General features: G+C 38.7%; 1 protein-coding gene across 2 annotated transcripts; it reads right to left on the bottom strand.

Annotated features, from left to right (window-relative positions):
- Positions 1 to 272: 272 nt before the first annotated feature.
- Positions 273 to 15566, bottom strand: TMEM41B (transmembrane protein 41B). 2 transcript variants are annotated; one of them, XM_076344021.1, is made up of 9 exons: positions 15392 to 15566; positions 13734 to 13851; positions 12484 to 12612; positions 10630 to 10723; positions 9676 to 9780; positions 7754 to 7892; positions 3234 to 6886; positions 2205 to 2374; positions 273 to 521 (listed from the first exon to the last, which is right to left on the bottom strand). In XM_076344021.1, exons 1-7 carry the CDS (start codon positions 15471 to 15473, stop codon positions 6717 to 6719), a joined length of 837 nt encoding a protein of 278 aa, XP_076200136.1. In that variant the 5' UTR covers positions 15474 to 15566; the 3' UTR covers positions 273 to 521; positions 2205 to 2374; positions 3234 to 6716. The 2 variants fall into 2 exon arrangements, with proteins under 2 accessions (XP_076200136.1, XP_076200137.1); XM_076344022.1 differs by lacking the exons at positions 273 to 521; positions 2205 to 2374 and having other exon boundaries at positions 4054 to 4419; positions 5648 to 6886.
- Positions 15567 to 15588: the final 22 nt, after the last annotated feature.

The following is a 15588-nucleotide window of genomic DNA, read 5'->3' as shown; positions in this document are numbered from 1 at the left end:
TGAAATTGTGGAAACTGACTGTTTAGCCAGAGAATCATAAAGCTATATTAGTAAATAGGAAGTGATTTCAAAGATTCATTGTCTTTGGCAAGACTATCACTGTTGATTCAGCTGCTGTTTTCAATAGCAAAGACCGGGATTGTCAAGCTCAAGCCTTAAATCAAAGAGAATAAAGTCTTTTAAAAATAATGAAGACAGAACTTAACGTGAACGTATCTTGATTATTCCTCATACTAGTTAGTTCAGGCTTATTTTGCCAACAATCACAGTCATAATTATTGGAAGAGTTTAATAAGCAGCAAGAAACCCAAACAGCAAATTACAGTTTCATTCAACACTGCTCAGAATTGAAAAAGTCTGAAATAGGGTATCTGCCCTTTTCCTATGTAGCTGGTTCCCAAGATGAGGTAAGCTCAGAAAGGTAAGAGAGCTCAAAGCACGAGCAGATCGCTACAGTTGTCAGGGTGCTGATTGGATATGGTGTCTTCTAACTACTTTGATTAAGATATTTACCCTGGATTCTGAAAAAAAAAAAAAAATATCAGTGACACTTAACATTAAAGGAATCCTCTCCAGTCTGCAAAACTGGACATTTGAAACTGGCTGCAATTGCTTAATGACAATGCATTTGGTGTAAGTGACAGACTTCTGGAATATAGCCTGCACTCAGATCACCCAACACACATCCTCCCACATCAGGCACAGATCAGAGGAGAACTGTCACATCAAGGTGCTGAACGTTTCTTAAGCTCCCATGCAGCATTGTACCTCTTTTCCCCAGCTCCAGAAGGCCACACCTGGTGGTGCAGCTTGTGAGCAGGTCACAGATCCGTCGTGCAGGTGTAACTACTACAAGGGCTCCCAGAGCCTCAGGTGGGCAGTGGCACCAGGCCACTTGTCGGTGAGGTCCAAGAGTTTGTCAATATCCGAGATGAGGGCAGAGGGCAAGTATGTGAGAGCCTGGTTTAATTTGTTTCCACTCCTTTCACTTACACTTGTTGAGGATGGTGCCCCCACCTAAGGAGGCCAAGTCCTCCAAGGTGGAGGCAAAGGCCAAGGCACTGACAACCAAGAAGGCTCTTGAAAACATCCACAATTTCAAGACGGTCTGCGCATTTCCCACTTGCAGGAGGCCCAAGACCCAACCCAATGGCTACAAAGGCAGCCCAGGAACCCCTGCAAGAGCACCCCACAGCAGAACAAGCTTGAACTGTATATCATTATGAGGTTTCCTTTGACTGCAGAATCAACCATGAAAAAGAAAGGAGATAATACCCTGATTTTCATCATTGAAGTCAAGACCAAGGCAAACATAGGATCAAGAGGCTTTCAGGAAACTGCACAATATTGACACAGTCAAGGTCACACATTGGTTAAGTCTGAAGTCTGGTTTGAAGACTTGTGGCTGTCTGGCCAAGTGTTCTAGTTAAGACACTGAGCTAGATCCACAAAGGGGGTTTGGGTATCAAAATGTCTGATTTACTGTATCTGCTTAATAAATTTTTTAGTATTCAGACTGAGCATTTAGGATCTCCCTTAACACTGGAGGAGAATCAGAGGATATTACAGGATATAATCCAGGATAAGTCCCAAAGTCAGCATATCAAGGTAGACACTGCCTGTAAGAGGGCCCTGAGGGCACTTAAAAGGCCTTAGTGGCCCTGACCAGCCTGAGCTTGGGTCTCAACCCCACCAACCATAGGTCTAGTTAAGCCAGGCTGCTGGGCTGTATCAGACCCTGGTTACCCTTATTGGGCCCGATCCTGACCTTGTGTTGCTGATTTGCATTTCTGGCTTCACCGCAGAGCTGTCTCATCACTCAGACTTGATAACCTAAACTCTTGGTTGAGGCTGCCCCCAGCCTGCCCTACTCCCTTGCTGGAGGAAGCAGACGGGCCAGCTGGGCTCTGCCCTGGGGATACTCCCTGTGAGAAATCATTTTAACACAAAACAAATAGTCAAATACAAGAATGATTTAGTGATCTGCTCAAAACACTGTTTCATGGCATGGAACTCTTCCAAGTACAGTAAACATCGCAAATTTCAGATTATTGGATACAACTGCTTAAGGGTTACATTGTGAAAGAAAAATCAGGAGTTATGACCATAACATTAGATCTTAATTCTGATGCAGAATTTTAAAAGCTATTTGCCACTATGGCATATTCTCCTCTCCAGAGCCTACTAACCTTGTGTCTACTAACCTTTTAAGGCTATGAAGATATCATTGAAGTCCTAGAGATGCGCAGAAGCAGAATTCTCTGCATTTTGAAGATTATCTACAGAAAGAAGCTTTTATGAGGCCTCTTGCATAGTTATACACCAGTCATTGATCTTTGCTCTCGTAATCCAGACCCAGATTCTTCCTTGTGTACTATGAAACAATAAAACATAGAAATATTCCACCTAGTGTAGTAGTTCATGAAGAGGAAGTGGAGTGATGGTATGTTAGTAAACATATTATGCTTTTATTAATATTAATTGCCATTATTAAAAGGCTATAACTTATTTCAATTTGGGTTACCTGGAGCTATAAAGCCACCAGTTGAGAATTAGATAGAAATGTGTGTCATTGCAAGACATCAATTGGTCATAAAAATAATCAGAATAACTAACTTCTTTGAGGGAAATTTGAAAAGCTCGCTCTGCTCTCCTATCAAAACTTCTTTCATTTCCCTCTTAACACTGTCACATTAAAATATACGGTTCACAAACTTCACACTATTTATGAAAGAAGGAAAGCTTTCTATAATTTGACTTGTATTCTCTTCAGCCTCCCAGGAAAAAAAAAATCCCCCTATTTTGTAATCTTACAAAAGAGACTGTCCCACATTATGAAAGATAGTTCATTATATACTTGAGGGATAGTTAGACTTCCCCTTTCTGGCACTGGCTCTGTAGTGTGTGCTAAGGAACGGACAGGCACTCACACAGCACTCCTGGGACAGGATTTTTTCACTGTGCCGAACTTAATTTTGAGTGGAGGAATTTGACTAGAAGGTATGATTCTTAGTGCTTTAGCTCCCACAATTCCTAGAGTTATTACTCCACTGTTATTACTTACAAGAATGAAAGAAAAAAAGTGACTAAGAAACAGGAAGAAATGCATTTCCTGTTTTGTTCCTTTTTAATATATTTCTAGCGCAAAACACTAGAGGTATGAATTTCATTCCTGTAGCAACAGCTCTCAACGGCGTCTATTTCAGTTAGTCCTTACATTTGTAAAAATGTACCTGCAGTAGCTGCTGGGTGTTTCAGTCCTTGATCAGCTACCGGGTAGAGTCGATTCTGCTGGTTGTCCAGCTTAGTCCAGAGTGAACTGCATGGAATGAGGCAGGCAGCATACTTCAGTTCTAATGCAAAGCAGAGCAATCTACACTGCATTTTAGTTACTATCATAAAACTAGGTTATCACAGAAACTATACATGATGAATATTCTCAGGAACAACACACAAAAATCTTCAAAGTTACCTGACAACAAAAACCATGTTTTGACTTCGCATAATAGTGTAGTTCACTAACATTTTAAAGAAAGACTTGTCATTCTTTAACTTTTACTTCTTTTGTCTTAACCTTTCAGCAAGCTTTCAACATCAGTTTTCCATACAAGGCAAAAAAAGAATTCCATAAACTGGACATAACAGAACATTAAGGGAAGCTGAATGAAGCTATAGTAGTAACTCTAGCACATGAGCCTTCCGTCAGGAATTCATGCAAAAAACCAAAGAGCAAATTATGTAAATGGTTCTATTTGAGGAGATAAAACAAGTTAGACCAAATTGCCTTCCAGTGCAAATTATAAAAGCTTTTTAAAGTTACTGTTGTATGTAAGAAATTAATTTCAGATGGAAAAGGAAGTCAAGTTTACCTAGGTATTTTGAAATAAAGGTAGAAACAGAATCAAATCTCATCTACAGAGGTAATCAGCTCAATTTAATTTTTAATCAGTCATTAAAAATACCATTTAATAACTCATCCCTTTTAAACAGGTTAATAAAAAATTAAGCTTAGTGGGAAGTCCAGCATGCTTCATTGTACTCAAAAATACAATGTTTCATGTTTTATATAATAGCTTTATTATCAAATGGCAAGAGACATTTAGTAATGATGTCATGCAGGTATCACAAAAAATTCCAAAAGATAAACAGGTCACCTAACAGCTCAAAATTCCTCGCAATTAAAAAACAAAGCTACATCTTCCCAATTTCCTTGTTTGTTTCACAGTAGACATTGTTTTCCTGTCAAAATGTCATGGCTATCTCTTGGATCACTTGCTGGATTTCCTAAAGGAAAGAGTAGGCTAGCACAGTATTCCACAGCACAGTGGGTTTTTGTCTTTTTCACAAGGCCTTCCTTACTCTTCACAACCCTCAGAAGTAGTCCTCACAGGGCAGGAAATTGCCTGAGGCCGTTGGCAGCTGAAGATAAATGCAGAAGGGACAGGTTAAAAACTCTTAAGGTTCTGCGACGGGAAAAAGCTGTATGTTCAACCTTTTTAAGGTCTTAAGGCTTTTAGCTACTGTGATGGGAACCCAGTCTATGGCTGAAACACAACAAGTTTTTCAGCAACACAGCCTGATCCCATCTACACAGTGAAATATAACGCAGTGAAATGTCAAGTGATAGCATGATTCACGTTAAATTGAAACATAGTTCAGTTCCTTCTTTAGTGTCAAGGTTCCACCAAAACATTGGCTTTATACAGCGTAGAAGGGATTTTACAACAGCATCTGTTACTGACCAGAAATTGAGACAAATTTTAAGAAAAGCCACTGGATAATAAGTAGTAGGTAATTTATTCTGAGAGTTCATCTGCATGAAAAATTAACTATGCAGAAAAATAGGCTGTAAACCTACAGCGACTTCACACTCAATAGTCCAGGGGACACTTGCTTACAACAGCTAAATTCACACTCAAGTTTACTATGGAATAAATCCCCTGGGTAGATGACCTCTGAGATTAGAACTGCAGCAATAAAAATAATCACTGTTCAGTTTTAAATGCCAATAAAGTACACTTTTAGAGTAAATTCTAAATAACAAAACAATTGCTGAAGCCAAATGATCTTACAATAAACTTGCAAACAGAAGTGACGAACTCCTTTTATACCTATGTAAAAAACTATTTACTGTGCAGCCCAGATTTAAATAAAAGACAAACAGTGTATCAATAATATTTACCATATATTTACATGTAATACTGTGATGAAATGAAGGAGCCAGTTAACATTATGTTACAAAAAGAACAAAACTCTTTAAAGGTACCAGTACCTTTCACATTATCACATTTATGGAACTGTTCTCTTACATCTCCAATGATCTATCATATGATGAGTTAACATGACGATACAGACAAATAAACCTTTGAACTGGAGCATATGCTAATGTGTCAACTCCCATTTCAGCAAGATACTTCAGAGGCACCAACTTAAAGCGTATAAGCAGCACTGGTTTCAGTAGGATAAAACTTAAATGCACACCCCAGTTCCTTGATGATCAGGGCCTCATTTTACGGGATTCCACTGATATAACAACAAACTAAAACCATTACAAGCATACAAGGGGAGGCATCATATACCTTCTTGAGTGAATACACATACTTTTACTTAAAGGTGAATCATACCTGGTTGCCAGTTACTGACTTACCAGAGAATGGAATCATCCTTTCAATTTATATACACTGACGCATGAGCCTTCTGTTACGTGGTGCTTTGAACATTATCTGAAATTAGCTCTTCAGTAAGAACTGCACCCAATTTGTGTACCTGACATTTCTAGCTAATCGAGCTGCAATGGAAAATTTTATACTCTTTACATATTGCTCAAGAAATGGTAATATTACACTACTTAAAGTTACACATTTTTAAATCACTTGAGAACTGAGTTTTATATAATCATACGATCATTTTCTTAAATTGGCAGGATAAATCTATGCAAGTGAAATATTGGCAAAATAATCAACATTAAAAAAATTAAAGTTAGAACTTCAAAATCATCAGCCAGCCACGATAAAAATTCTAACCTGCTCTCTCCCTTCCTATATCCTCTCCCAGAATAAAACTTTACAGAGGACTAGAGGGAATGATGTGACACTTTGCCTTTGTTAATCCAGTTAGTTAAGCAGATGTAGATTCAAGTATGTAGATCCACACAGCACTAATAAATAGAAGTAAACAATCAGGATGAGAATATCATTATAAAGTACTGCGAAAAACCTTTGTTTCCAAGTGAGCACCGTTATATTATGCTATTATTTTGGAACTCCAAAAGGAAAAAAAAATATTGTTGATGAGAAATGTACTCAGACCAGATTACATGCAAGCCTACAGAGAACGTTACAAAACTGGACTGAATAAAGGTTTTTTTCCTGCAAGTTTTAGAAAGCATTATCTGTAGTTTATGTCTACATTACAATTTTTGCTCTGCAGATAATCAGAGCAAAATGTTACATCTATGTTTTCACTTCCCTCATCCTGAGGGCCCCACACACACACCCTCCCAAAATAAAACAGTGATGGTTTGGTTACAAAACTATATGCAGTACATTTCTGAACACAGTTCCTTCTATTTTAGGTCATGTGTTCATTTAAAGACATTCTTATCAATTACAAGCCTCCCCTTTAATTGCTTAAGATCCAATAGAAAAGCAAATATACAAATATCAGAAGTGCTGATCCTGAGATGAAGCATGGGAAATTCTGGTCCAGTTTAATCCTTATTCAAACTTCTGTTTCAGTTTTTTCTGGAAGACAGCTGGTAGGATGGAGAGGATGGCTAGAATCATGAGAACAAAAACAGAGTTCCAGGAAACAGCTTCCCCTGCTGTTGTAAGTTGGTACAGCGTTGTTCCTGCCTTAATGGCTACAAAAGACGGTGGTGCCACACCTGGAGTGGGGAATCAGAAGAGTAGGAGAGCAAGGAAAGGAAAAAAAACCAACACAGCTTGTTAAGGTGAAAAAATGGAAAAAAATCATAAATTAGTCATTCAACTTTTAACACCAAAAAATTCTGACTTTGTTGCCTTGTACATTTTTAAGAGGGGTGTAAACACAAAATTAAAAGACAAAAACCCTTACCAAAAGAACTGGTTTTATGCCATTTTTAATATTTAACACCAACTCAAACACAGAAGAATTAAAAAAGAAATAATCTCTGCTCTTTAGACACTGCAGTTTCAAATTGTCTCTCTATAAACGGATTTTATTTAAGTTCAAAAAGGAAAAATATGGATTGTTTCCTAACCAGATTAAAAAGTATTTGCAAAAATATGCCAATTACAAAACTAAAGTGTTTAGCACTACATTAGTTAAATTATGAATTCACTCCTAGGAAGACATATTATGATGAACAAAATGGAGTGGAAAGGGGAGAAACAATCCTTCAGATCAGTCACATACATCCTCACATAATTATGCTGAGCTCAAAAGAGGAGCTTATAGGAGTTCACAGAAGTATTAGTCATGGAGTGGAACAAAAAATTACTAATAAAGTGTTCATATAATGTACATTTCCTTAAGCAAGTGATCAGCCTGGGCTCACTACCTCTCATCCAGTACATCAGAATAGTCCTGACTACTAAAATCTTTTGATGCTATAAGCACCACACATCAAAAAGTACAACAATATTCTCGTGTAATCTTTCAGCTGTCCAGTAGGTGGTGATCTCTGCTGAATAACTCGTACAGAGAGAAGCAAGTAATGTACCTTCTTCTGGCTACCCCCAAACTGCAGTTCATTAGCCAGAATTCTTACCTAGAAAAGTGCCAATGAAAAATACTTTCAATGGCACATTAATTACAGGAGATGTTATATTGATAAACCAGTTGGGAAGAAAAGGTGTTATTCTCAAAAATATTATGTAGTTAATGAGGTGTTCTCTATGTCGTTCAACCTGCCAAAACAAAACCAAGAAAAATTCAGTAAAAAAATCCCTGCCTTGAAAATACACAATGATTTTACTACTAGAGGCTTGTTAGGGTTTTTTTGTGTATCTTTTGTAGAAATTTACAAGTCACAAATATAAAAATCAATTAAACAATAAGTGACTCAAGGAAGAGTCATCAGTGAATCGCCTGTTAAATAGTACTGAAGTTAGTCTGGAAATACCAGTCTGTGGTAGAGCATGGTGATGATGTGTCTGAATCAGCCAACTTAAACAGCAAACAAGTAATTCAGCACAGCAGCAGGCCTAACCCCAACTTGAGCGCAGCAACCTCTGTCTGTCTAACTGTAGCCCAATCAACATGGCCAGCTCATCATCCTATTCCTAAAGCTTTTGCAGGAACTAGCAATGAAGTTTGTTCCTCAACCCATTCTGTCCTAACTCATGATCAAAATTGAAACACAGCTGTATTCCTCACTTGGAAACTTACCCAGGTTATGGCTCTGAAGTTCATCAGGTGGCTGCTGCCAGCACAGTTGCAAAACCTATCTACCCATACATTAGAATGCCTAGCATTAACATCACCCATTACCACAACAGCCCCAACTTTATTTGCAGTCTTAATTATATTCTCAAGTCTAGCCCACCTCCTTACATGAGTACTACATCAAAGCCTTTTCTCCTTCCAGCCTGGCTTTAGCACATCAGCCCTTTCAAACAAGAACTGTAACCTCAAAGCAAGTTATAAGGATAGCAAAGCATCAACCACTTCTGGCCTATCCTGGCAGACCTTCACTAAGCCTAAGCCTAAACATGGTCATCTGGCCCCAAACAGTTGAAATCAAACCTGGTCTGATTGCAACTCCATCTGAAGTCTCATGTAGCAACTCAGCCCAGTCACAACCCTGTTTTTTCCCCCCCAACTTTAGCTTTAACTGCAACACTAAAGTCAGTAGCCCTGCTATTGTTCAGTAATACCACTGTGGGTTTTTTTAATCTTAGTGAAATCTTTAATCTTCAATCTTTTAATCCTCAGTGAAGGATAAATATTTAAACATTGATTAATCCTGCATATAAAATGTCTTAGCCCTCAAAATGCAAGTATGATATAGTCCAATTAACCTGGAGACAGTGAGATATGAGCTGCACGTGTAATTACATAATTTTCAACCACATATCTAGTTCTACTAATGGAAATAGTAACCATTTGCCACTCAGAGAACAGCCTCAAGTTTATACTGCAATATTAAGATTTACTTGGGTCAAGAGTCAAAATACTACTATATTATTTAATAAGGTCAATTGTGCAGGACACAGCTCCACATCTTATCTAATGAGGAACAAGTTTAAAATATTTATGTGATTCAAACACCTTGAACAGAGTACAGCAGTGAGTTGTGCTTCATACTTGCAAAAAAAAAAAAAACACAACTGTTTGAGCATGTTTCAGAGTATCAAAGCAAGAGACATGAGAACAAATACTAATCACACTATGATTTTGTATTGCAAAAGCTTTAGTTTCATCTGACAATCAACACTTGCTGAAACTAATGTTACCAGATACTGTAAGAGAAAGTTTCAATGCTCTAACCACAATAACATCTTCAAATTAAGGATTGCAATCAGGCATACAGCTACAGGTTTTCACCCAGAGAAAGTAACTACACAGTGTCAGAAAGGAGTCAGAATCCTTTCTTTGTAACTAGATACATGAGCACGAGACCCCCTAGTTTTCCATGCTATTCCACTATACATTTTCTATCATAAATTTCAGCATCTCTAGAAACTTTACCTGTTCTGACCATTTTACCGCTTTTTCTGTTAAGTATCTGTATACAACAGGACGTCCTACTAGGTATGAAAGCATATAGCAGAAGGAAGCTCCAAGTCCTGAGCACTGGGGGGGGACAAAAAAAAAAAAAGAGCAGAAACTAATTAATCTTAGCATTATATCCCTATTAACTACACTGGCTGGATAGAGCCTGCTTCTACGCAGCCCTCCATTGAGGCTGAAGGGCTCTCCTTCAGCAGTATGCACACATACCCTAAGAATGCTGTTGACCTAAGACAGTTCCTTTATTTCCAAGGCATTTAGATCAATCTTAACATTCGAAGTAGACAATGTTGATTACTTATCAGTTAATACCAAGTGCTTCTGCAGTTTTATTTTAAGATTTTGAACAGTGAAAGCTTTGCAAATAAGGGGCACAATGGCATTAAAGAGATTCAAACTTGAAAATTCATCAACTGGGTCCTCCATACCTACTCAATTATCTCATTCTTAAGTACTAAGGCTCATTATGACTGCATCTTTTGTAAATGACATTTTTTGAAGCTTGACAACAACATACATTTAATATCTGAAATGAAGTTTCTTGGGTATTTAAGCCATTTAAAAACAGATGTGTTTTGCAGTGCGATAATAAAAATGCAGTAATTGTGTTCTGAAATTACAATCAGGTTCTGGTAGATGCTAGACAAATTTGAAGTAAAGGAAACTCTGGCTGATTCACACCCAGCTGCCTCCAGTAGGAAAACCTGGAGAAACAGTTTAGTCTTTTGGATCATCATCCAACACTACGGTGAATTTTGTGGGTAACACCATTCTCACAACAGAGCTGAATGAGAACTCATTCATACCCCTATTTCACTCAGACGCTGATAATTTCAAACAGTAAGGTGTTTAGATGGTTGTATTCCAAATGGATAAAAATATATGCCATCACAAACTACTTTCCATACTTACCAGACAAACAAGAAATAAGGCCAGCGGAAAAGGATAAAGAAACCCTGACAGGATACTGAGAAATATAGACCCAGGGATAGCAAATGTTTGCAAGCTGGATGCATCTTAGTTAAGGAAAAAAAAAAATTTAAAGCGCTACCCAATTCTTAATTTTATAAGCAGTCAGGATACATATTAGAATTTGAAAAACCATAAATACAAATACACATAACCTCTAAAGATCTTTACTTCAAAATACATTTGCAGAGTAGCACAAGAAGCCCAAGCACAGAGAAACAAAGGGTAGATTCATCATTACACACACAAGAATAAGTCACTAAACAAAAGCTGTACTACATTTTTCTCTTTATCTGTGCTACAATTGACACTGGGTATTTATTGTGACATTACAGGAAACACATACTTCTGATTTTACATTGTTGACTAGGGATCCACAGATTTCAGTCATTCTCTCTGAAAAGTTCACAGAACTGTCTGAGCCCATAACTACGAGTTTCATGGAAGACTGACATGTACCAAGGCAACTACTATTTCCTTACAAATAGGCATGGTGCAATCACTAGATAACTAGGATACATGATCACTAATTTCCGTCAGAACTTTTCAAAAAGGCAAAAATGAAGTTTCTGCAGCATAAGCAAACAGGCTGTTGAGCTTAAGGTTTGCTAGGCATACTTGAAACTATGATGCATTGCCCACCTTGGATAGAAATCTTACAAAGCAAAAAAATTTTGCACACTATTTTATCTGAGTTGAACTGACTGGAATATCAAAAAGCCAAATAATCTTCCTTTATTTTAAGTCCATTATACCAGTACAGCTTTTTCTAAGCAAGTGTCAAGGTTCTGAGATAACTGTAACATGCTTGTCAACTGATCACAGTCTACTGCTGAGACAGTGAATGTCATCACATCAGCTGCTATAGTAGTTCAATAAACAGCTAATTCTGTTCTACTTCTTGTTCATATATAAACTAACATTTTAATTTTCTTCATAAATCTATTATTTGTGAACTACACTTAAAAAGAATGAGCTAGAGGATAATTACTAATGGCACATTCAGCGCTGGTATTTCTCCGAGTTACGAAAGCCTCCTGCATTAAACTATGAAACAGACCTCTTATACAGCTTTTAAAAGTTATTAACCTTTAGTTAAGTGTTCCAGTTAAGAGTATGTTTAATGATTAATTAATATATTCAGCACTCAGGAAAAACAAGTTAACACAGAACACAGGTAGCCTTTGTGTCTCCCTAGGCAGAAAGTACTTCAGAAATTTAGCACGCTCTAAAAGGAAATAAAGATTTGGTTTTGAACGTGGGCACTGCAGACATGAAAGAAGGCGCAAAACCCTTTCCTTGAGAAATGCTGTAAAATGTTCTGTAAATTACCCTTATATGGCACTTCTGAATGTCTCATGGAAGAGCAGTGCAGCAGGCTCAGTTTTCCTTTAGAATCAACGGTAATTTCTAGCTGGCAATTCAGTTTGCAATTTAAAAAGTTAGCATAACACCAAAATGAGACCAAGTCTAATATCAAAGCTAATAATATTGTCCATAACAGACACAGTCAAGGTGAAGCTGCATGCAAATCCCCAACAGCATTTACTACTATACATGCATGCATCAATTTTCTTCTACTTAATCCCTTCTTGCAGTCCAGAAAGCATACTGGAACACATAAGAAACGTTTGTAAGTTCAAAGATTTTGGAACATGTGTGTCTATTTATAAACTCACCTAGGTATGTTAGCCCTTCTTCTCCCATGATCAAGAATTTCTAAGTTTATATTTTTCATTTCTTTTTCAGAGAAATATGACTATACCAAAACTGCCATTTATAACAGAAAAAGGATACAAAACATATGTGGCAAAATAAGCCACTAATACTTGAACATAAAATGTGTCCTTATATTTGGACAGGACTTTTCCCAAGGCCTTTGCATCATCCATATCTCTAGGAACCTTTATACATTCTCTTTCTTCTCTGGAAAAAAAAAAAGCAGGAATGGTGGTAAATATAATCCAACAGTATAGTAACATTACTTACCAAATATATAATTAGATACACTACACCACTGAACTACAACCTCAGCAAACAAACCACATGATTATTGTTGTGATAATGTTCTCAGATGAACACTTAATATTTACAGCTTGGTTTGTATTAGAAAATCCTCCATTTTAGATCTTTGCAAACCGTATTTTTTTATTTGTTACAACAATCAGCTTAATTTCTAGAGTTTTGGTTTTTTTTTCTTACCGAGTACTGATCAAAAAGAAATAATTACTCAAACCAAACCTTGGCAACTGAACAGCAGTCAACATTTCAGTCAAAACAACTGTAGCTGCCTCAACACTAGGGTCATGACATTTGAAGTGCAGCAAGAGCAACAGAGCTTCACCTCACAAACAAACAAAGCTTTAAGAGCAAAATCTCATGTCACACCTTAATCTGGTGCAACCCTGGGCAGCACAGTTGAGTGTCCTCTCTTCCTCTGTATCAGACTTAGTGATTGGACTGTTGCAAACTGAACTTGTTGAGCAAGTTAATCAGACAGAAAATTAACTACTAAAAGAAAAAAAGAAAATTGTCAGACCAGCAGGCTTCCATCTTGTCAAACTATCTGCCTTCCCAACATGACTACTAGATGCAACAAAAAGGAAAAAAGAGCTTAGCTATGAAGGAAGAAGGATGTCCCCTTTCGATGACAGCCTGCAGTTACACCAGTGCACAAGGAATTTTAAAATAGACCTAGCCCTAACCAAGCATGTTTTGGCTCTCAACTGAAGAAGGTTAAGAACATAGTGAGTTACCATTGCTAATGTGACAGGGGGTACCTTTACAAAACATGGTATCTCAACTGTCCAACAGAAACCCTAGGTTAAGTACAACTCTGTTTACACAGATCCTACCGGTTAGTATTTCAATATTCAGCTTTGTATCCTGACATTCTAGGTTATACACTCAAATTCCCTTTTAAAAATGTAACGTTATATCTATTATTAACTCATGTCAGTTTAAAAATCACTTAACCCCATGTAGGCTCCTCTACAATTTGATGCTGAATGAAAAGCAAATAAATTAATCTCTCCTGACATACTTACTCACTAAGTTGTGGAAAATTTTTATACACCAGGAACATAAGGAAAGCAGCTGATAAGAAGACAGACACTAAAATAAGAAGTGATGTCCGAGCTGATCCACCTTCTGCCTGAGCTTTCCCTGAGGTTAAACAAAAACAAATGAAGTTAAAAACAAAACGACAACAACAAAAAAAAAACCCTCACATCTTACAACAGATTTCAAACATATACTTCAAGGAAATGTTAAGGTGAGCTCTCTGTGGACATAATCTTCCCACCAACGTTTTCAATAACATAAACATACTGCTCACATTCCCTGAAAGCTTTCAAACAAATCTGAAGTTCTTACACTGGCAAACATCTCACAGAAGTCAACTTCTATGATCCTTAATAATTTAAGCCTCAATTAATAAATAAGTTTGTAAAGAGAAAAATAGAGCAAAACAAAGTAAGCCTTTTTGCCAGAAATCATCTGCCAGTCTAGTTAACTGGAGATTTAACTTGAAGTTAAACCTTCAGTATGTACAATGCAACTTTGAAACAGGCTCATTAACAGATTTTTATATTTTTTCCTCCGAAGAAAGAACACCAGGCACAGCCACTAGCCAAGCAGGTGAGACACACTTATCAGGAGAAAACATGTAAACACACACACGCACCAGCCTGGGATATAAAGATCACAGTTCTCAGACTTGGGAATTACACATATTTCATAAAAGAGACTTCTCTTGGATATGTCTATAGAAGTTTTTATTAGCCTTTAAATTCTTGTGTAAAGGAAGTAATGGAAGTACAATAAGTGATACAATTACATTTTAGGCCTCTTCTATACTTTAGATTTTTACCAATATAACCGTATATATGCAATACACTTTAAAACACTCTGTCCTCAGGCACTGCTAGGCTAGCACAACTTTGCAGGAAGCGTCAGTCTTGGTCACCTGAAGAATACAAAAAATGCCAAGGCTGTATTTTCATTCGTAGATGCCGGTGGCATGACTACAGTGCCAATGCTCAACATTCAAGCGGGTCACACTGCCACCTCACTGTTGTGAAACACAGCGAAAGGATGACGAAACCCACAGATGAAACAGAGCCGGCTGGACGAGCTGGCAATTTTACTCGCTTTAACGTTTTTCACTTTGAGGTCAGCGTGATCCCACGGGCGTGCACTGACTCTGCTAAGGCCGAAGGGGCAGAAAGAAGCACCCATGTAGCAGTTACAACCATGAATACCTCACCGGTGGTTATTTTAGTAACAACTTCTCCAGAGAGAAAAGAAAATAAGACAAAAGAACAACTTAGAGGACGAAAAAGGAAAATACACCGAGCTGCGCTTTCTGCCACTTTCTGTACTACGGTCGTTCCGGTACTAGAGTAACACACACGCGAAGCCACGCGTGTTTCCTCACTGCCTCATTTCGGTTCCCGGCCCTGCCGCGGGTAGCGGCTGACAGGCCCCGCGACGGGAGCCCGCCTCGCCCGCCGCCCTCTCGCCCCCCCCCGAGATGGCCGTGCTGCCGTTCTCCCGCCCAACCGCCCGCGCGGGCCGGGGACGTTGCCCCGCTGCGCCGAGAGGCAGCAGCGGGCAACGTCCCCGGCCCGCGCGGGCGGTTGGGCGGGCGGCTGACCGTTGGCAGGACGAGGTCGCGCGCTCCCGCCGCCCCAACCCCCGGCACCTTCTAGAAGCTGCCGCTGGTGCCTGGCGCTCTCCGCCGCCGCTTGGCAAGGCCCGCGCTCCGCCGCCCTCCGCTGCGCCATGGCTCCGCGATACACCGGGGCCCGCCGGCCGGAGAATCAGCGCCAGGGCAGGCCTCGCCGGCACCGAGAGCCGCGGGAAGGAGGCGGGACCACCCGCTCCTCCTTACTCCACCGG

This window comes from Aptenodytes patagonicus, chromosome 7, assembly GCF_965638725.1.
Source record: "Aptenodytes patagonicus chromosome 7, bAptPat1.pri.cur, whole genome shotgun sequence".
Taxonomy (NCBI): Eukaryota; Metazoa; Chordata; class Aves; order Sphenisciformes; family Spheniscidae; genus Aptenodytes; species Aptenodytes patagonicus.
This window is presented reverse-complemented; position numbering and strand designations above follow the sequence as displayed.